Source organism: Panthera pardus, unplaced genomic scaffold (genome assembly GCF_024362965.1).
Source record: "Panthera pardus isolate Hobbes unplaced genomic scaffold, ASM2436296v1 HiC_scaffold_22, whole genome shotgun sequence".
In the NCBI taxonomy this organism is placed as follows: domain Eukaryota; kingdom Metazoa; phylum Chordata; class Mammalia; order Carnivora; family Felidae; genus Panthera; species Panthera pardus.
Window position 1 is genome coordinate 21,383,116 of NW_026526788.1, and position 21,410 is coordinate 21,404,525.

At 38.7% G+C, this 21,410-nt stretch overlaps 1 protein-coding gene and 1 long non-coding RNA gene across 35 annotated transcripts in view; one reads left to right on the top strand and one right to left on the bottom strand.

Moving 5' to 3' along the window:
* Positions 1-499: 499 nt before the first annotated feature.
* Positions 500-21,410, bottom strand: part of ANK3 (ankyrin 3) — a 679,089-nt gene continuing 658,178 nt past the window's right edge. For 27 of the 34 annotated variants that reach the window (XM_053910305.1, XM_053910324.1, XM_053910308.1 and 24 more), the window contains 4 exons: positions 15,581-15,664; positions 15,411-15,470; positions 13,831-13,911; positions 500-1,919 (listed from right to left, as the gene is read on the bottom strand). In XM_053910305.1, the coding sequence (XP_053766280.1) occupies positions 13,840-13,911; positions 15,411-15,470; positions 15,581-15,664 (216 nt within the window). In that variant the 3' untranslated portion in view covers positions 500-1,919; positions 13,831-13,839. The remainder of the gene's footprint in view (positions 1,920-13,830; positions 13,912-15,410; positions 15,471-15,580; positions 15,665-21,410) is intronic. The other 7 variants (XM_019444263.2, XM_019444262.2, XM_053910300.1 and 4 more) reach the window with 2 other exon arrangements.
* LOC109264294 (uncharacterized) lies at positions 19,927-20,702 on the top strand. Its single transcript, XR_002078680.2, has 2 exons — positions 19,927-20,079; positions 20,567-20,702. It is a non-coding gene; the product is annotated as an uncharacterized LOC109264294 (long non-coding RNA).

Below are 21,410 nucleotides of genomic sequence, written 5' to 3' on the forward strand. Positions count from 1 at the left end.
CTGCCCCTGTTGAATTAATCATGTAGTGTCTGGTTGCAAACCTCAGTGCCTACCTACCAGGCCAATCAGGACCAACAAATGTAAGAGGCGGGGCTGGCTTCTGCACTGTCTGGACCCCCCACACCTGGTTGCAGAGGGCAAGCATGACACGGCCCCACAAGTTGTTGCCTTCTGGAAATGAGAACTGTTGTCAAATCTTGCTTTTTACGGGAAGTTAGAAATTTGGGTTATGTAAAATCTCCCAACTTCTAAGCACCGACCACAAACGCCAACTGCAAACAAGAGCACGAGGGATGAAAAGCCCTGGAGGGTTCCTGGAGCTCTCAGTTGACAACTTCTGGACATGCAGTTGCAATAAGCCCCAATTCCCCACTTTTCTGGGGGGAGCACAAACAGGATGAGGGCAAAGATCACTTGTCGGTTAATCTTTAATTCTTCGCTCCTCCACGAAATGCACATTTTGCCAGAGAACACAAGGACACTGTAGAGCACAGGTGGGTGAAGAGTTTAACACAATTTATTTTATGCTTAAATAATCGACTAGGTCATCCAGTGTATGGTTTTTCATACATATGTCATTAGAGCTATGTGTCAATGAATGCTGATTTTATATGAATATAATCAACAAATTAAAGGATTTCACCAAAACCCAAATAAAAATGCCCTTTAAAACACAGCAGCCTTATTAACCTAATATGACACTGCTAGAATGGTTACAAATGATTGGCTTATTCAAAGGTGTCTACATCTTATAGCCAGTACACAATACAGTAATAATTGTACAGCGTGCTGCCATTCTACGAGCTAAGAATTTCTGTTTAGTCCATTTTAAATACCCCCGACTGGGGCCTCTTATGAGCACCATCCACCTCTAAAGCGGCAAGCATTACCCCCTTTTAAGCACTAACAGCACCCACCCTCCCCCTAAAGCAACTACTGTATAGGGTTTTTTTTTTTTCATTTTTAGTTCATTTCATTGAAAAATTGGCAATAGCAACAAATATTAGATGAAGGGCTTTGTGTTTACAGATAAAATCTTCTGTGTTGCAGTATACTGTAGTGTTTGCAAAATTGGAAAAGATTTAATCAAAATAAGGTGATACACATGCATCAAAATATTAGTATTCTGAAGAAAAAATTTTTTCACAGAACTACAGAATTCCTCATTTTGGGAATTATTTAAATTTGCAGCAGATTTTAAAGATTTGTTTCTGTTTTTTAAAATCAAGCTAGCAGTTTTGCATATACAAACATTATAATTGCTAATATACAAGAATCAGTGAAGATTCCCCCCCCACCCAGGACCCCTCCCTCCTCTTCTAGGGTGAAGTCACTTGAGACCCCTAGTATGTTAAATGCATTTGCAATATTCTGTTTGTGTTCTAAGAGGCAGTGCCTTATCAACATTTATTCTATTTTTCTGTTAGAATTTATACAGTGTTATTATTTACAGCAAAACTATAGATGTTTTAAAAAAGAAACAAATAGTGTTTATACCCTGACAGTTTGGGTCCAAGAAAAATAAGGCGAGCTGTTGTGGAGTTAGTAATTTTAGTGTTTCTCTGTGATTTCATCATCCCGTCTTCTGTCCCTTCTGGCGGCAGGAATTTCTTCCTTTTGTAAATGACACCAAATTACTTAGGATAAACTGTTAACAGCATGGCTTCTTGTATATACACTGCATTGCTAATTGCACACGCGCCAATCCTGGGAATGAAAGTGAATTTCCATGCTCTGTAAATTGGCTCATGCTAAATTAAAATGTGGGTAGATTTCTTTTTTTTTTCTTTTTGCATAAAAAAAATCATGCCATTAATGTGTGGAAGCAGCAAACACACACACCCTTCTCCATGAATTTTTACTTCCTGCTGACATCTCTTCCATGAATTTCTCAATACTGGCAGTAAAATTACACGATCCTGTGGAAAGACAGACAAGAGGGAGTGAGGTTAGCTTGCTTTCTTCTTCCTTCTTTCCTTCCTTCCTTCTCTTTCTCCCTCCCTTCCTTTCTTCCTTTTTTCTTTGCTTTACTTTTCTTTTCTTTACTTTTCTTTTCTTTTCTTGCCTTGCTTAAGCCTTCCTTCCCATTCAACAGAAAAGCTTAGAGAACGAGGCCTCTACTTTCTTATGGGGTAGTTTAACATGATTCTTCTTACCAACACAATCCGTTAGGTCAAAACCCTGAGGTGTAGCTGAAAGCTCTTTGAAGGCAGTGACTTTTTCTAGGTAACCCTGTGATCTCCAAAGCACACTCTTCACTGTATGTGTGGTTTTTGAGATTGTGTTGGAAAAGAACCTCTTCTAGGGCTCTATCTCTAACGATCAGGTCACTCAGATACTTGGGAAAGCCATTTACAGCCCTTTGGGCCTAGTCTTATCTATAAAATGAGGCTCACAGAGGTGCTGTGTGGGATTTCCATCAACATCAAAATATCAGGGGTCTGGAGTTCTCATGGGCATAAAGGAGCCCGGGATATTGAGTCAGAATAGAGTATTTCAGGAATGTCCATATGTTTTATAAGTGCTCACTCCCCAAAGTACAACTAATCTTTCAAAAAGGGAGAACAGCATCATTACTTCATTACTCTGGAATTGCTTTTTCATGCACCAATTAAAATGAAAGACTGTCTTCCATCACTGCAAAGAATACTTTCCCTCCTCCTGCCCCACATCAGTCACGACAAAATCGATTCATTATATTTGAGCTTCTTTATGGAAGCTGAGAACATCTTGTCTTACTGAATAATAACTGCATAAAGTCTCAGTGTTTTATAACCAGTCTTAATACAGTCAAAGTAAATCAGCTGCTTTTGCTATGAACTCTTTCTTCATAAAACAAAGTTTGCCTACATATAGTTCATCGTCCTCTCTCAGTGTGAAGCGACAGACCTGAATACTGGCCCGAGAACAAATCCCAGCCCCTGTGAAAACCTGAGGAAAGCAAGAACAATTGTAGGAATAACCGTGTTCACTCACTGGTAAGCAGCAGACCATTTGTGCAGGCCTAGAAGCACCAGCAGAACTGGGTTTCTGTTGGGGCCCAAGAGTGTCCTCAGTGCCCCTGAGTTTGTTTACTTACCCCAGACAAGTTTCTGTCTCTTTAAGAGGGATCACCCAGGATACCTCAGCTTATGTAAACATGTTAGTACAGTACTTCCTCTGTCTGCTCTACTAGTTCTTGCTTCCTTTTTTGTGCTGAAAGTGCTACTGACCAGCATGCCCCAGGTCACTAATGCTTGGAGCCAAGAACATCAAAGTGTCAAGTGCTTCTGGAGTGATTTCAATATCTGCCCCCCTTCCCAGGACTCTGCAAAGGTTGTAGAGAAGGAAGGTGACTTATTTGGGCAGGACATGCCCTAGAAAGTGGGCAAATCCAAGTAGGATCAGGATTTTCTCACCTCTATTACCACTTATACCTAATCTTCTGGGCACTAGGGTTCTTAGATGGCCCTATGATGATGTTACCCCCGTGGTCTCCTTGTGTCTTCCTAGGGAGGCTTCTCAGCAGTCTTCTCTAGTTGAACCCCTTACCCCCCACACTGTACAGCTTAATCGACATATAATTCACATGCCATACAATTTATTGTAAATATACAGTTTGATAGTTTTCAATACATTTATATAGATATGCAATCATCACTACAACCCAGTTGAACTTTTTTTTTATTTTGCATCCTCTCTTCCAAAAGCCAATCCAATTTCCCAGGTTAATCTTGCCATAAGAAGCAAGGTGTTTCTCCTATCACCTTGATGCAAGCACATGTTATCTTTTATAGAAATATTGGATTTGTTTCTATAATTTTTAAAAATGCTATTAATTATGTCCATTTATATTCAGGTATGGTATGGGTGATAGTTAAAAAGAAATTGGGGAGTGAGTTCCTCTTGTAAATCTCTCTTGTTCTTGGTCATACAATCAGAGTGTGTTGGCCCTAACCACATGGGGTGCAGGAAGGTCATTCATTGGATAAAAGACTTTATACCAAGTACAGTGTTCTACAAAAAGCATGAGTGCCTTGGCTGAGAGACTGTATACCTATTATAAAATATTGACATCTTACAAATTGTGATGAGAGCGCCATCTGATGGAAAGGTGTGATGGCAGGGGCCATCAAGATGACATTTCAGAAATAGAATTTGAGTCCTTTTTTCTTTTTGGATTTAAGTAATACATCTGAGACAGAGGCCTTTGCATTTAGGAATCTGTCTTTGGGTTTTGCATGCTTTTCAAACCCAAAGGTAGTAGAAACAAACATTCCTTTTAATCATTTTACTATATATATATATTTTTTTTAATTTTAAGAAACATTTTTGATATATAGAAAAACAGCTATCAGTGTATTTTCATGGCAGTTTATATCTTACAGATGAATGTTGTATTTTCCACATCCATTTTCAAGTCAGGGGTATGCTTGAGTTAGAACCACAATTTCCTTTACAGATCCACATACCAGTGGTTTTTAGCCCCTAGGGCCCACCTTAAAAACAAAACAAAACAAAATCACCTGTCTTTAGTTTGGTATATGAAGCTTTCTGCAGTTCAGCCCAATCAGGCTTACTGTCCACTACCCCTCAGCGAGAAGCTTTTTTCATAATCTCCAATGGTTCTCGAACTTGGGTGCACATTAGAACTATCTGGGAAGACTTAAACCCAGGGTCCAGACCACATCTCATGCCAATTTATTTAGAATTTCTTGGGGTGGAGCTCCAAAAAATCAAAAAAACCTCAAATACCAAAAAACTTTTTAAAAACTCTCTAGATTATTTGAATGTTCAACCATGTTTAAGAGGCAACCATATATTCTAGAACACTGCTTCTCAAAGTCTAATATCTTTATGTATCACCTAAAGTATCTTCAAATGTGGATTCTGATTCAGTGGGTCAGGGTAAACTCAGAGATGCTGCATTTCTAACAAGACTCCCAGGTGACACTGATACTTCATGGACCACACTTGGGGGAGCTAGACTGTGTGCTAGTCAGCAACACATTGGTTTCCAACTTCTTTTTCTTTTTTTAAAGTAGGCTCCATTCTGGGCACGGAGGGCCTGAACTCACGATCCTGAGAGCAAGACTTGAGTTGAGATCAAGACTCGAGCTGAAATCAAGTTGGACGCTTAACCAACTGAGCCACCCAGGTGCCCCACCAACTTCCTTTTCCTTGCTCATGATTTTGTATCCACCTATACTTCTCTTCCCCAATCTTCACCAGTATCTAACTCCTCTCCATCCTTCAAGTTTGTTTCAAATGTCATCTCCATGAAAGTATAGACTCCGCTCTCCCTAAGGAGATCGGCCTTGGCAGGTTAACTGTTACTCGTTTTTAAAGACTTAGCTCTGTTACAGCTTTAGGAAAGAAAGCCTTTTCTAGTATGCCTTTCTTATAGCCTACTGAGAACGCAGATTTGTCATACTATTCTCTTCCATCCCTACCCACCTCTCTTCCCTTCCTTTTTTTTTTTTCTCTCTTGAGTTACAGAAGTCATGGGACTAAAAATATTTTTTCCTAAGCATTAATTCTAGTTCTTCATGTAAACATGATAAACTACAGTGAAATTTAATAATTCCCAGTTCATACCATCCAGTAAATGGTTTTTTGAGTTTGTTTTTTTCTAATGACATGTGACTTTAAAAATACTTGAGGTCATAGGGCCAGTTTAAAAAAAAAATACTGGGAAGATATTGATTTATATTTTGGTTGTGAAAAAGATATACTAATTAAATAATAAAATTGTACAGCTATTATTATTAAATGTTATGTGCCAGGTACTGTTATAAAATGGCTTAGCTCATTTAATAACAATAAGGTACTATTATAATCTTGCATTTTACAGATAAGGAAACAGAGCCACAGAGCTAGAAAACAAACCCAAGAGAGTGAACTTGGTACATAGTAGAGCTAGAAATGGAAATCAAACCACCTGACTCTACAATCCTTGCTCTTGACCTCAGAGCCAAGGCTTTTGGTTAATTAGGGATTTTTTTAAAGGGTAAGAAAAGTAAAAACAAACAAAACTAAATAAAAACAGATCTTCCAAATAAATTCAGGGAAAATATTCCGAAGTGAAGCAATTCAGGCACCTTGGATTTCTGGAAAGCAGAATCAGGAGATCTGGGTTAAAATCCAGATCTGTCATTAACTAGAGCCATTGGGCTTTTGTTATCTATCTCTGTTCATTCCTTAGTAAAGAGGAATGAGAATGCCTCTTTTAGTAATTTCCTATGGAATTTCTCTGCTTTTGATGTTGGTATACTTCAGAATACTTTCAATTATTTCACATCCCTTGTTTCTCAGAGAATTTCAGTGATGCTGCCATTCCAACTTCTTCCACTGTTCCCTCCTGGCACCCGTCGCATCTTCGTCTACAGGCCACTGGTCCTGGCTGCCTTAATGCTACTACTAGCTGAACTTACTCAGTACTTACTATGGGCTTGCCTGCCGCTCTCTGAAGCAATTTACTTGTATTAACTCAGCTAATTCCCACAACAACTTTATGAGGTTTGTTATTCTTCCCCCAGTAGAGGTGAGGAAATGAAGGCACAGACCCCAGCTAAGTTCATGTAGCTAGTAAACTCCCTGGCAGGTCCATCGACTCCGGCCACTTCACTTCTCACCCAAATACCAAAAATGACCACACTATGATCTCCAGCCCAGGCTTCTCTCTCTGATCATCATCAAATGTCAAGGGCCCTGCACGCTGACTATCTACAAAGCTACTTCATCACCCAGGCTACGTCAATCACTAATTTTGATTTTGTGGTCTTAGGTTCTGTGATTTTGTTAATAATTACCCTACATACCTATAACCCTGATGTCTTTAACTCTCGCTCTTCTCTCCCAACACGGAACTAATCTGGTTCCTCAAATCTTTTCTCCGCTTTTCATTCTCTCTGTTCCAGTTCAGGCCCTCCTCTGTGTTGCAGATCTGAGGCCCTTGTGTTCAAACTCTCTTCTTCCTCTACTTCTATCAGAGTTACTTAAATCATATCTGATCATATTATTTTCCTGCCACAAAGCTTCCAGTACCCAACTGTATCCAGGATAAGGGCCAAACTCTTGAGCAAAGCACGTATGATTCTCCACACTGCTGTGTCTCAAATGCTACTCTTTCTTCAAAAACTAGTTTGGGGCGCCTGGGTGGCTTGGTCGGTTAAGCGTCCGACTTCGGCTCAGGTCATGATCTCACGGTCCGTGGGTTCGAGCCCCGCATCGGGCTCTGTGCTGACAGCTCAGAGCCTGGAGCCTGTTTCAGATTTTGTGTCTCCCTCTCTCTGTGACCCTCCCCCGTTCATGTTCTGTCTCTCTCTGTCTCAAAAATAAATAAACGTTAAAAAAACAAAACAAAACAAAACAAAAAAAAAACTAGTTCAAATACGTACTTCTGAGAAACTTTAAAAGACCTCCTCTGTTGGAGGGAATTATATCTTCCAGTGGTTGCCCTGAGCATTTTGTTATATCATTTATTACATTTATGTATTTTGATTTGTGTGACTTATGATCATGTGTGCCTCTTGGACTAGACTGTAAAGTTATAGTGGGCAGGGATTCTCTCAGATAATAACGTCAGACTTAAAATAGTATCTTACAATGTTGTGCTCTCCCTACTGCCTACACGGTGTGTGTCACAAACCTTGCACATAGTAGCTAAGAAGCAAAGGAGCTCTAAATGTGCATGGTCACCTGCCTACAAAAGCTTGTTAGCTGATCTACATTATAGGAGAGTTTCTCTCATCCACCACTATGAAAAACCACACAAGTATACTGCAGGGTTGAGGCTGAACATGTAGGTGATCTTAGATGATTGGATATAGAATAGCTTTGAGATGTCTAGGAAGGAAGAAGTCAGAGGTAACCTTTTAACTCTATTCCTCTTCAAAATCTTGTTCCTTGGGAGCTCCTCCCAGGCTCACTTTAATCCTCTCCCTAGGGGTTCACATCTATTCTCTCCTGTTCCCTTTCTCTGGTATTCAACATTTACCTCTTTAGTGATAACTCGAACATTTCTAGAAGTGCAGCCCCAACCTTTCTGCAGAGCTCCAGACTTATATATCTAAAACAATACTTGGAAGTCTCAAAAGCAGTTTAAACCCAAATCTAAGCCTGAATGCTTGATGTCCTTTTTTAAAAACCCATTCTACTTCTGTTCCTTTCTCTACTGCCCTGTTGTGTCAGCCAGAAACCTGGGGATCATTCTTGACTCAACCCTTCTCCATCCTCCCTGCCCCTCCAAAGTAATCTACCTGTTGATTTTCCTAAAGCTACTGCCCAGGTCCTAGCCCTGCCACTACTACGGCTTAGTTGAACTGCTCAGTAACCTAACCAGTCACCTTCAGTTTATTCTTGTTTCCCCTCCAACCCATTCTCTACATAACCTATGTGCTTTAAAAAAAAAAAAAATTGGGTCAGGCTCTTGGCTAAAATCCTTCAGGGGCTTCAAATTCTTTTAGAATGAAATCTAAAGCCTGTTCTCTGGCCTGTGATGATGCACCCCTCACTTAAGTCATCATGTGCCTGCCTCATCCACCACCAGCTCACCAGGCTCTGGTGTACACTTCTCTTCTTTCATTTCCTCAACTATGCCTTTTCCCGGTCAATGCTTTTGCTCATGTCGTATCCTTTGCTTGGAGTCTGCTTCTCCTCTTCCCCATTCTTTTCATGGTTGGCGCCACCTATAAGTTCTTAGTTTAAATGTCACGACTTCTTTTCTTTCTTCTTAAAGATTTTATTTTTAAGTAATCTATACACCCAATGTGGGACTCGAACTCACAACCCCGAGATCAAGAGTCACATGCTCCACAAACAGAGTCAGTCCGGTGCCCCTATGTGTCATGACTTCAGAGTGACCTTCCCAGCCCCCAAAAGTCTAAATGTGTTTCCGCATTATTCTTTTATTGGATATTGGACTTTGAATTTTTAGCCCTGAAGCATCTGTTCCATGCAGGCTGAGAGATTAGGAGGGGCAGGGCCCATGGAAGTTTTCTTCACCATCATACATCCAGCCTTTCCACTTTTAGCCAGGCAGAAGGTCAAATATTTTTTGAAGGAATGAAAAAAATGAACCAACTTTCTGGTTTAGAAAAAGTGTTGCCCTTGGCAAGCATTGTCACTCTTGGCTTCCACATGGCTGTGAGATTCTGAGCATTTCCCCAGAAGAGGTTTGGAATACAGCTGCTCCACAGTCTTTTATGGCTACATCTGGGGACCTTCCTTTGCTACAACCTCACTAATCAGCCCTCTAATGGTACTTATGAAGTAAACACTTAGAGGTTACCCCCTTCAAAATGGATGTCTGCTTTATTTTAAAAAAGAACAAACATCTATGAGTATTTTCACTGTGTAAAATATGAGGACATTTACTATAGGTTGTCTATGTACATCTGTTTGATTCAAAATTTGCTTTTAGGTCTCTAAGCATCATCAACTACTATTTAACTATGAATATAAGTTAAGAACTTAGGTTCTGGATAAGTTCAAATTTATTCTTTTGCTTATCAGCTGTACAGGACTTTGAGTAAATCATTTAACTTTTCTCAACTTCGGTCTTCAGAGTAGTACTTACCTTACAGCATTGTGTTGGGGATTATATTCAGTAATGTATGTAATGATCTTACCTAGTACCTGGCATATAGTAATCATTTGCTAGAACATGACTATTATTATTCAAATTGTAGACATACAGCTAAGTGTAATAGAAAGGGTACTAGGTAGAGTATCAATAATCTTGAGTTTAAGTCCTAGTTCTACCAATCACAAGCTGTGTGACAATAGAAATGTCATTGACCTCTCTGAGCCTTGGAATATTCATCTGCAAAAGGTAGCAAACAAAATTGGCCTAACCTATCTAGAAGCTTCTTTGAAGGATTAAATAAGACAAAAATGTAAAATCACTTTGTAAACTATAAATCACTATACACTGTGTACAAATCTTCATAGCTATTGAAAGCCATTGGCTTTTCCCTTACATTAAAAACAGGATAACTATGACTCAGTATTAAAGAAAAGCAGGTGCAGGGTTCAGATAGCTCAAAATTTAGCTGGTTCTAAAATGGGAAATAAAAATTTTGATGTCACCATCTGAGACTCCGTGAAATTTGGCAGCAGTCTACTTGCTTAGTTGTTTTTGTTATTAAAAAAAAAAAAAGGCAGCCAGCAGGCTATAAAAACTCTCAATATATTTGCAAATTGATTTCTCCAGAGCATGCATTCAGTGTCCTGGAATTCCAGTGGGTATTCTTGGACTCATTTCCCAGGTTCACTTACGGAAGGTAAATACCACGCTGGAGAGTAACGTGAGGCTTACAGTCAAATCACTGTTCTTTCCATCTGACACATTAAGTTTGCTTTCTGCTGGAGTTATTTTCACATTCATATGACTTCTACCTGACTTTCTCTCTCCTTTGAGTGGTGTAGCATGTGAGCCAAGGCCCTGACAACTTCTTTATGGGGTGGGTTATTTGTAATTTTAAGGCCTCTTGTACATTTAGTGACCATGTCGTATCTAAAGGACCTAGCACAGTTGTATTTTTTTGGTGTTATTTATTCACACATACTAGGTGGATGTTGCTCTAGAAAAATGGTTCCGCTGCAATGGGCAACCACTTTGGTTCCTTTCCATCCAGTCTGAACAAGCTGGCAAATGTTGAGGTGCATACTGAACTCTCTTCTGGATTCCTTTCGCTTATCACTTACAACGGCTTAAATGGACTAAGTCAAGACTGCAAACTCATGCTTAGTGCTTTATTCATCTCTATGTATCTAGATATGTCTTGCACCAGGAACAGCTGCAAGATGTACATAACAAGTGGGTTCATTCTAGGTATTGACGCACTGATGTCATCCATCATTTTCTCATCTCTAACACTGTGTGGAAAGCAAGTCATGTTGATGTCTCCTGATTCAGTCTGCCTCTTACCATCCTCCTGGCCAAGCCAGCACCTATAATAGTTTCTTACTCGGTTTTCTGCTCATCCATTACTGCCCCCTCTGGTATGTTCTGTGCCTTTGCAGCTAGAGCGAGTGATGCAGAACGTACACATTGGACCATACCCGACCCTTGCCTGAGACTCTTTCTTCACTGCTCTCCTTCTGCTTTTAGTGTGCAGACCAGAATCCCTACAGAGAGGCTCATGAGGCTGGACAACTCCCACCTTTCCTACCTCTGCAGACCCAAGGGTCAAACTCTCTGCCAGCTGCACTGACCTGTTTCCCCAGATTCTCCCTTCCTGTTCCTCCCCATTCTGGCCATTGCAAAGTGCTGCTGCACATGCCTAGAAGGTGACCCCAGACACCGTCAAACTTCCCTCTTCACCCAGTCATGTCGTGTTCAGTCTTCAAAACTCAAACATCACTTTTTCAAGGAAGCCCTCCCTGTCACCTCAGACCTCAAGTCTCCAGTCAACATGGTTGAGGGTGTTAACGGTGTTGGCTCTGGTGGCAGGTTTGTACCTGTTTCTGCCAACTCTACGTGATGTTGGGCAATCTGAGCCCTATTTCCTCATCTGTTACATGGGGATGATAGGGCATCTGTCCAAGAGGGTTAGCTGTGAGAATGAAATGAAGAGCAGAGTAGAACACTTGGACGAGTATATATGGTAAATATTAATTTCAGAATGTTCTGCAGTTCTTGGTAGTTTTCTCAATGCCATTATACTGATGTGATTAGTTATGATTGGTTAACATTAAATCCCCAAAACATAAGCTCAGTAAGGGAAAGTACCATGCTTATGTTGTCTACTGAGAGTTTCTCAGTGCCTACGCAGAAAGCGTCACAGAAATGAAGTGAAATAAATCTTGGAGTGAATAAACATATGGTAAGCTTTCTTGAGAGGGAGGGATTAGGAATTTATCTGGGCCTGCAATAGTAGACACAGACCCTCATCCCTGCCCTAATTCTAACCCTAATCCTAGATCTTGGGGAAAAAATGATTTGATTATATATATATATATATATATATATATATTACATAATATGTATATATTATGTTATATATGTATATGTTATGTATACATATACATATACAGGTATATATGTATACATATATATGTATATATTATACATATATGTATATATACATACAATGGAATATTACTCAGCCATAGAAAAGAACAAAATCTTGCCATTTGCCACAACATGGATGGAACTAGAAAGTATTATGCTAAGTGAAAGAAGTCAGTCAGAGAAAGGCAACTACAATATGATTTCACTCATATGTGGAATTTAAAAAACAAAAAAAAATGAGCAAATGGGAAAAAAAAAGACAGAGAGAGGCAAACCAAGAAACAGACTCTTAACTATAGTGAACAAACTGATGATTACCAGAGGGGAAGCTGGTGGGACGACTGGGGAAATAAGGGATGGGAGATAAGAGGGTACTTGTGATGAGCACTGGGTGTTGTACAGAAGCGTTGAATCCCTATATTGTTCTACTGAAACTAATATTACATAGTATGTTAACTATACCGGAATTAAAATAAAAACTTAGAAAAAGGAATTTATCTCAGCCTTAGTTGAGTCACAAACAAAATTCAGAGCAATGAGACTAGATTTCTCAGTTCCTCATGTCCACACTGCAGTAGCAGGATTCCGGTCACTGGGGAAGAGAAGATCTGTCCGAGTAAAAACTAGAATCTATATGCTCTTTGTCATTTTGACCAGTAGGGCTAAGAGAACTGCTGGTGCACATCCCTTGAGAAATCATGCTACTTCACCTCACGGACTCAAGAGACCTTTTCAAATTTCTTTTCAAAGCTCCATCTGCTTTTTTCATGCTTAGGAAATGACCTTTCATAAGTATAGCTAAAGATAATAGGATAACGTAAAACTTAGAAAACAATGTTTGTTAGAAATATCCTCATCTATGAAAAAATTTCAGACAAATTTAAGCAAATTCACCAAATATTTCACTTAAAAAAAAAAAAAAGTAGTCCAGGGGTGCCTGGGTGGCTCAGTTGGTTAAGTGTCTGACTTCAGCTCAGGTCATGATCTCACAGTCTGTGAGTTTGAGCCCTGCGTTGGGCTTTGTCCTGACAGCTCGGAGCCTAGAGCCTGCTTTGGGTTCTGTGTCTCCCTCTCTCTCTGTCTTTCCCCTGCTCAAACTTGCTCTCTCTCTCTCTCTCTCTCTCTCTCAAAAATAAAATAAACATTAATTTCTTTTTATTTGAAGAGGTTCTTTTAAAAAATTACTATTTCAGTTAAGTTTCAGTTAAGTTGTCTCTCCTTCAAAAATAAATAAACATTAAAATTTTTTTTCAAAAAAAAAATAGTCCATTTACCTCCTATTTAATTTGCTCTGGTTTCTGGAAGATATACCAAGTAGCATATAGGGATCTCGGCCATTTAATTTAAAATGGGCAACCACTCTATTTCAATGGAAATTGAATTCTCAGAGGCCATTCTGCTAAAACAGTGAAAGGCTGGATGTGCACAAATCTCAGAGTGCATCAGTGAGAACTAACTGGTTGTTGCCAGACTGGCTTCCTGTCAGGCTGTATAATGCTACCACATTTCATACGGAGCCTCTGCTCTTAGAGGGGACTCAAAAATCACTGTTTACATTTGCTTCTGGAAACACCATTTACATTTAAATTCCTGACTAGTTTGTGAGGAGAAAGTTTATGAACTGTGACTGGAGTGTGTGTGTACGTTGCATATGTAAATATAGAAATAAGCCCAATAAGTTCATACTGGATATTCAAAGCTGGAATTCAGTGAAAAAGAGAGGAGGGCAGTGGATGGGGGGATCTGAATCAGTCATCAAGAGAAAGGAGAGGTTTCACAGCGAGTTAAGGCCGACTGTTGTTGATATGAGCACACCTATTGCCTTGACTAACCGTTTACTGTTATGAATGGCTCTTCTTTTCCACATGACGGATTTCCTTCTTCGCTGTCTTCACCTTATAACCTTCTCCCTGCTGTAAAAAGGAACGTATGTGTTAAGATTTCACAGTGAAAGAGTTTTAGTCATAGAGTGGTTCCCATTCTGGTCCCTTGAGGCTGGATTAGGTAAGTGAAACACAGTTTAAAGCACTTTGTCACTTCACGTCTCAAAATACACACAATCTATTTGGCGTAACCACACAAGCCTGGCATCATCGAGGCAAGCTAGAGAGCACCATCAGAATGAATACAGTAACATAACTATACTTTGGAGTAACTTGATAGGTTAGTGATAAATAAAAGGTTAGTGACAAAAAAAGAATAATAGTAACAAATAAAAATTTTTTAAAGGTTAGTGATAAATTAAAAAAAATGAGTTAGCCTGTTCATTTACTTGTAAACTAGAAGAAATCATCACCAAAGCTCTCAAGGCACCCAAACCCAAATTATAACAAATATTAGTAAATTATAATTTATTTCTTCTTAAGCCAACAGAATTTTAAGCAATCTGTTGTATTGAGACTAAAATTTCTCAGGAAAGCACTGATCATGAACTAAACACCATAGGAATGTTGTTGATCTCAGGGACTTTTTTTTTTTTTTTTTTAATTTGTGGAATTACCAACCCCTTCCTCATTACTGCAGATCAAGCAATCATCCATTTTCCATAAAACAAGACCTCTCTTCACTGAGCACCAGGGATACTTTTCCCTGAGAGCAAAATTGTACAAATACTCCACTTTTCCCAGCTTTATAACAGAAACACAGTAGCCTTTCCAATCTTTTGAGTTAGTCTTGAGAAATTTTCAGTGCACTTTTTCTTATGTAAACACAGGCTATTGGAGTTTCTATTTTCAAAATGAGAAAAGGAAAGGAATGACAAATAGCCAGAGGTGTTTTGTCTGGGAGATGGAGTTTCATTTGCTGAGTTACACTGCACAGTGGTTAAGATTAGTTCTTTAACTGACACATTGCATATGGGCTGTTATAAACCCAGAGAGGAGAGCCCTCCTCGGGTTAAGATGAGGGAATTCAGATTTCCCTTTGTAGAACATACTGGAAAGGGAAAAATGTATGGATTTGATGTGAGCTTTTTGCCATTCTAACATTGAAACCCTGTACCTTTGCTGGAAGTGAGTGCCCTCCCTCAGGTGCTCTCCACCCTCCCCCTAGGCAGGCACTAAGCTTCAGGCAAAGCACTGGGTGGGAGGCCAAAGTGGGGGGGCGGGGTGCTGCCCAGGGGTCTGGTGGTGAGAGAGGGTTTTAATTTTATTTCTCTCACATGCTGTAACCAGCACATTCTACTCTCCATAAATGAACTTATTTCTGAAAACTCTGAAGACAGAAAAAAATATATAATGTTAAAGAACATTAAGAAGAAGTCTTTTTCTTTGACCCTGATCAAATGCACAGGATGTCAAAAGCAGCAAACACTTCAAGCTGCCACACTGCAGATGCCAGCCTGTTAGCAGCGTATTCTAGAAAGTTCACAAAGTGTTTATCCTCTTTTTCTCTGGCAGCCCCTCTCCATTACCATGTCATCATGTTTTCTCTCTTGTGGGATAGCAATTCGTCTTATTACTTTCCGAGTGATCTGTAGGAAGCAATAGTGAGATTTTTGTTTCTGTTTCAAGGGGTGACACTACAGCAAACAGTAGAAAAATCTAAATCCCAAGAGAAGCGTAAAATCCCAATGATGATTACTTTTCTGGTGATGAGGTTGCCTTCTTCATCAGTAAATTGTTCTTCTGTGACAGATTCACCAGGAATGCTTTTTGCTTCCTCTCCCTAAAGGATGTGGCATAGAGATTAGCAACATACTAGATGGACAGATCTCCACAGCACTCCATAGGCCACACACATGCTCTGCAGAGTTTTAGAGAAAGAAAGTATAAATTCTGCTTGCTACTCCAGGGCAAAGGGAAAAGGCTGACTCCTCTAATGGTTACTTAGGCCACAACAGTCAAAGCAGTAAGCCTTAGGTATGTACAAGACTGACGGTTAGCAGGCAACTCCAAGAAGGAAAAATTATAAAACGCAGTTACACAATGCTATATAAACCAAAAGTTTCATTTTTTGAAGAAAAAAAAAAGTCAATGATTAGAGCTCTAATTAGATCGCCTCATTTTGAGCACTGTGTTTCTGAATTAGTCCTACCAAATCTCTAAATAATTTTTAGGTTGTATTTTCCTTAATCTAAATTAAGATGGTACCTTAGTTGGGGCATTACATTTATTGTCTTTATTAGTTTTTGTTTTTTTTTCATTTAAAAATTCATTTACTAAGGGTAAGATAGACTTTTTTTAAAAAGTGAAGTTCAGAGTACAGAGAATATCATGTTTTTCTTTAAAACTGAGCTTTTTGGAGGTATTAAAATGAGAATAACTATGTCTGATGGTGTACACAATTTCTGAATACTATCTTCAAGTGAAGGGGTCTTATGTGATGATGGATCATCTAATCTCTATTGCCACAGACAAAAAAAAGAAAAGAAAAGATCAGTACTAAATGGATTTAAGATGATGATATCTTTCAGTTAGTGACTGTTATCTGATTTACAAGGGGAAACTGTCAAAGATCTTCCTCTGGTGAATTTAAAAAATGGAATAAAGTCTTAACTCCCCAAGTTGGGCTCATATTTTCCAGCTTGGTAGATTTATATGGCTCCTTAATATCTCCCTATTTGGCTCTATGATTGTACAATAAGAAAAACCAGGGGCGCCTGGGTGGCTCAGTCGGTTGGGCATCCGACTTCGGCTCAGGTCATGATCTCACAGTTCGTGGGTTCGAGCCCCGGATCGGGCTCTGTGCTGACAGCTCAGAGCCTGGAGCCTGTTTCAGATTCTGTGTCTCCCTCTCTCTCTGCCCGTCCCCCACTCGCACTCTGTCTCCCTCTGTCTCAAAAATAAATAAACATAAAAAAAAAAAAAAGAAAAACCACTCAGAGAGCAAAAATGGGGCTATATATGCAATATATAACCTTCTTCACTGGTATTCAACATTCAGTTAGTGCCACTTAGTTTGGGGGAACAAGGACAAACATCTTAAGCGCAGACCTACTCTACAGACCTAGTGACCTGCTAGTCAGACTTCTTGGTGAAAAGGTGGCCGGGACAATGCTGTTAGAACAATGTACTGTAGTTGTTCACCTGATGTTATTTTAGGGAAAATGGCAGATCACGAAGTTGACAGCTACATTTCTGGGAGAGCCAGGATTCTAACTCTTGCAGTGTTGTTGGGCTGGAAAGGGTAGTAGCTCTGATAATTTTGTCAGCACCAGCCAATGGTGAGAATGTTCTATGACTGCTTTATGTCACAGCCAGTAGAAAGGCAGAGCCGGTTTAAAATGACAGAGTAAAGACTAAAACATTACCTTGTTTTGCTGCCAAAATTGTTTTCATTCTTTTCTTTTTACAAAATGACTTTGTATTCTTCTAGATTATGGGCTTATAGCTCATGACTGGGTGAGACATGGGTTCATTTTCCTCACTGTGGTAGAGAGGGAGGGAGGTGGGATGAAAATAAAACATGATGTTTCTTGCTGCTCATGTTTAGCTCCCTTTGGCTCTTGCTTATGATTTGCTTCAATTACCACACTTAAGAGAGGGAAGGGGATTGGAAAAATGTAGAGGGAGGTCTCATGCTTAAATGCACTAAAATCTGCAAAAAGTTTTTTATGGAAGTGTTATTTATATTTCCTGTGGGTGGTTTCATATATTTTGGGAAAAAAAATGAATTTCATTTTATTTTGAAAACAAAGGCATAAAGAAGCAGAAAAGCCAATAATAAGAGGTGATGAAAGATTTCATTACAGTTTAAACATGAAAAAATGAAATGTTTTTGAGTTAACTCTGGGAAATGTCTGGTGTTTTGCATAGTAGGTAATTTGAGGATCCCAGGAAAATCCAGTAAAGTAGAATCCTATTGGATACATTATGAATGGACCCTTTTGTGGGGAAAGATGCCAGTTAACTGTTTGGAAAGTCTCTGACAGAAATGTGAAAGAAGGTATATTTATAAATATAGTGAATAATAGAAGTAAATGGATTTATATTAATAGCCTTAGAAAAAATTAAAGTCCTACTTCTAAATAACAAGCCATAGAAGTTGTTTAGATCTAGTCTGGCATGTAGGCATTTTCTTTGTTTCCTACTGAAAACCCATACTGTTTATGTATAGCTAAAGATAAAGATACCTCTCTTAACCATAATTGGCCATTAAATACAATCAATTAGTGCTTTAATAAGGCCAAAGTAAGTTGTGTTATGATGTACAAACTCACTAAATTGGGGGAGATTAGTTAGGAATCCATTAGATAAAGAGGGAAGACAGAAGTCAGGAAACATGTTCTTAAAAAAAAATCATCCATCTTTAATGACAGAAAATAACCTCTAATTAGTTCCTAAAGTTCTAGACAACAGTTTGTACCTTTAAGTAGGCAAAATTTCCCCCCTGGTCTTGTTGATGGCATTATTTTTGGCAACACCTCCCCCCCTCCCCCCCCACTTTCTCCTTTCCTACTTCAGAGGAAAATCACAGCACATATGGTGTCACAGTATCATCCCCAGTGGCCACCTTAATGTAGACTAGCTGTACTTCCCTTTGGACCTCTGCTAGAGGCACTGCCTTTTATAGCTTTTATTCCTCTGTCCTTGAATAAAAGGAAAGAAAACCAGTACGAAATGTACCAATTTGTCTGATGTATAGAACATTAAAACTTTAGCTTTCTCCCCCAAGTGGAAAGGATACCATGTATGTGACATATATAACTTTGCAAGTTATTATAATAGCAGTAAGTGATAGTATAACCCATTTTTATATTCTGAGAAACTCACTTTGGGGAATGTGTGTTTACATGTATATAAAGTGCATGTACATTTTATATATATATTAATATATGTACATCAAAATAACCTGAAGCTCGTGAAAAGTGGTTACCTCTGGGAAATGGAAAGAGTAGATCAAACTTTATATACTTTTGAGTTGCTTGATTTGGGGAAAACATATATGTAAACTTAATTCAGAAGTTAGCAAAAAGTTCAACAGCAGAAATAAAAATACAGTTGAACTATATAATAAAAATTCAGTTATCTGAATCCTACCTAACTTCACAATAGTTTGGCTGCGAATTAAAGTTTTTACCTTTGTAATCACTGTCTTTGCTAAGTGAATAAAATAAACAAGCTCATAGGACTGAGTAATTTACTGAAACTGCTTCGAAGCATTTGAAACAACTGTGATATTATCAAATTATATAGAAATAAATTAATATGCTTATAAAATCTAAAAGTCCCCACACAATTGGAAGAGTTTGTTGGACTTATTCCTTAGAGACTTGAATACAGTACATGTAAAAAAAAAATTAAAAAAAAAACTTCATAAAAAATGGATGAACCTGCATATGACATTACAGAGACAAATCATAAAATTATACTTTCACCCCATCAGTTGTACAAATTTTATGGCTAGGAAGACAGATTCACCCACGCTTGTAATGGAATCCTGAGCACACCTACTGCTTATGTGGACCGTGCATAGCCACAGCTAGTCCTGGGAGAGATGGAACAACCCCACAATAGTTTTCAACTCCGAGATCCTAAATGTTAGAGGGATCACTATGGCAAACAGCATAAATATGCTGGTTCAGCCCAAGGCTGGACAACCTCCATGAAGCAGGCCAAATTCTCAGCATTCCAATCCTGTCAGATAATTTCCAGGAGAGACAGCTCACGGCTGCCCTCTTCCAGGCCGCTGGAAAGGTTTAAGTGGCCAAGTGTCTAATTTGGTCTATAAGAAGCTATTCCTTTTTTATTTATTCTGGAGAACACAGTGTTGTGGAAAAAGCAGGTAGAAGGTGCTGCACTGGAGGGCTCGAGATTAGGTTTGGGGTTGGGGCCTTCCAGAAGTGCTACTGTACTGGAGTGTGATTTGGGCTAAACCAACCACTCTCCAGTCCCTTGGTTTTGTCACCTTGGAAAATGAGTGATTTTAGTATCAATGATTCCTTTCCACCCTAACATTCTCCTTTCATGTTTTTGACAGAGGCAGTTCCCACATCCCAGTTACTGTATATGGCGGCAGTTTTCAGCTTTTATCTCAGAAAGATACCAACACATGAAGAGAAAAGCAACAGAAATGTGATCCTTTCTAACTGCCCTGAAACTCTGAACAGAAAAAGAGTAACCAGAAAGATTCTTATACATGTAATTTATAAAGATTTTTATTATATCTATAGTTTTCAATTATAGCTATTTTTTTTAGGTTTTGGTTTCTCCAAATTTGTTGAGTGACTCTATTGTGTACACAATGCACTCCCCAGTTATAAAACCTATGCTCTGATCATTCCAACTCAACCTCCCTAAAATTAAACTTCAAGAAGTGGGGATTTGAAGAGAACACAGACTCCTCTGTTTTATGAAGCCATCATAGCATAATTTCGTCTTTTAAACTTAAGCCCTTAATAAAAATGTTTATATATCACACATGCTTAATTTTATATTAAGCTCAAATATATAAATAACACACTCTAACAAAATTACTTAAAAGCTAGCTTGCTAATGCATATCTAGAATTCTAGACCAAGTGAAATAACCCTCATTGATTTGATGGGTTTTGTGTTTTTATTATTTTGTTTTTGTATTCTTTAGAGTAAAACTTCTTTATCCTCTCTCTCTCTCACTTTTTTTGCAGGATTACGTTTATTTTCTTCTGTCCTATATACAGGAGAGTCAACTCATATAATGAGCAGCTTTTATAAGGAGTGAGGTGGATTTGGAGGTGACACCAGTATGTCATATATTAGCATAAAAAGCAAGTTACAAGACAATGTGTTCGGTGTGCTTTTTCAGGACATTTCACTTTAAAATATCATTTCTTGAAGACACTGATTCTGGGAAGAACAAATCCTGCCTGAGCAAAGAGTATGGCTTTAACTCCTTCAGAAAACCTGTATTATTTCTTTCCTCCTAATCCCAGGGAATGTGTGGGAGGTGAATACTTGCAAATATGCTGGATATGCTGGACACCCATAAGTAATTTGGCTTGCCTATATGGAATTTTCAAAGTGATTCGTGCTTTTTTTTTTTTTTTTTTTGATAGCTATCTATTGAGCTCATGATTGATTTGTGCATAGTTTAAGATTCAGACAAGGACCTATTTTCTTCTCTAATGCTTCCAGAGTCTTAGAAAAACTATACTAGAGCAGATTTGGCAGATTTTGTCCTCTTCTTTCATCTGATCTACATGAAAAATACAAGCAGCAGGATTAAAAAGTTTTAGATACCTAAGCCAACTTCTCTGCTCTCTGCTGGGCCTCCTGACACTTTGGAAAGGGAGGATAAATTTGATAAATGGTTTTCAATACATATTTCCCTTCCTTTCTTTCTCTCCAGAGCTGTCAACCAAGGAGCCTCAAGTTATTTGGACCACCTTCAAAGGTCTGTGTGTTGAAAATGGCTTCCTAGTTTCTGTAGTCAATTATTCTAACATCAAGAAATCTCTCTCTAAAGAGAGTAATGAAGACAAGCACAGGCTG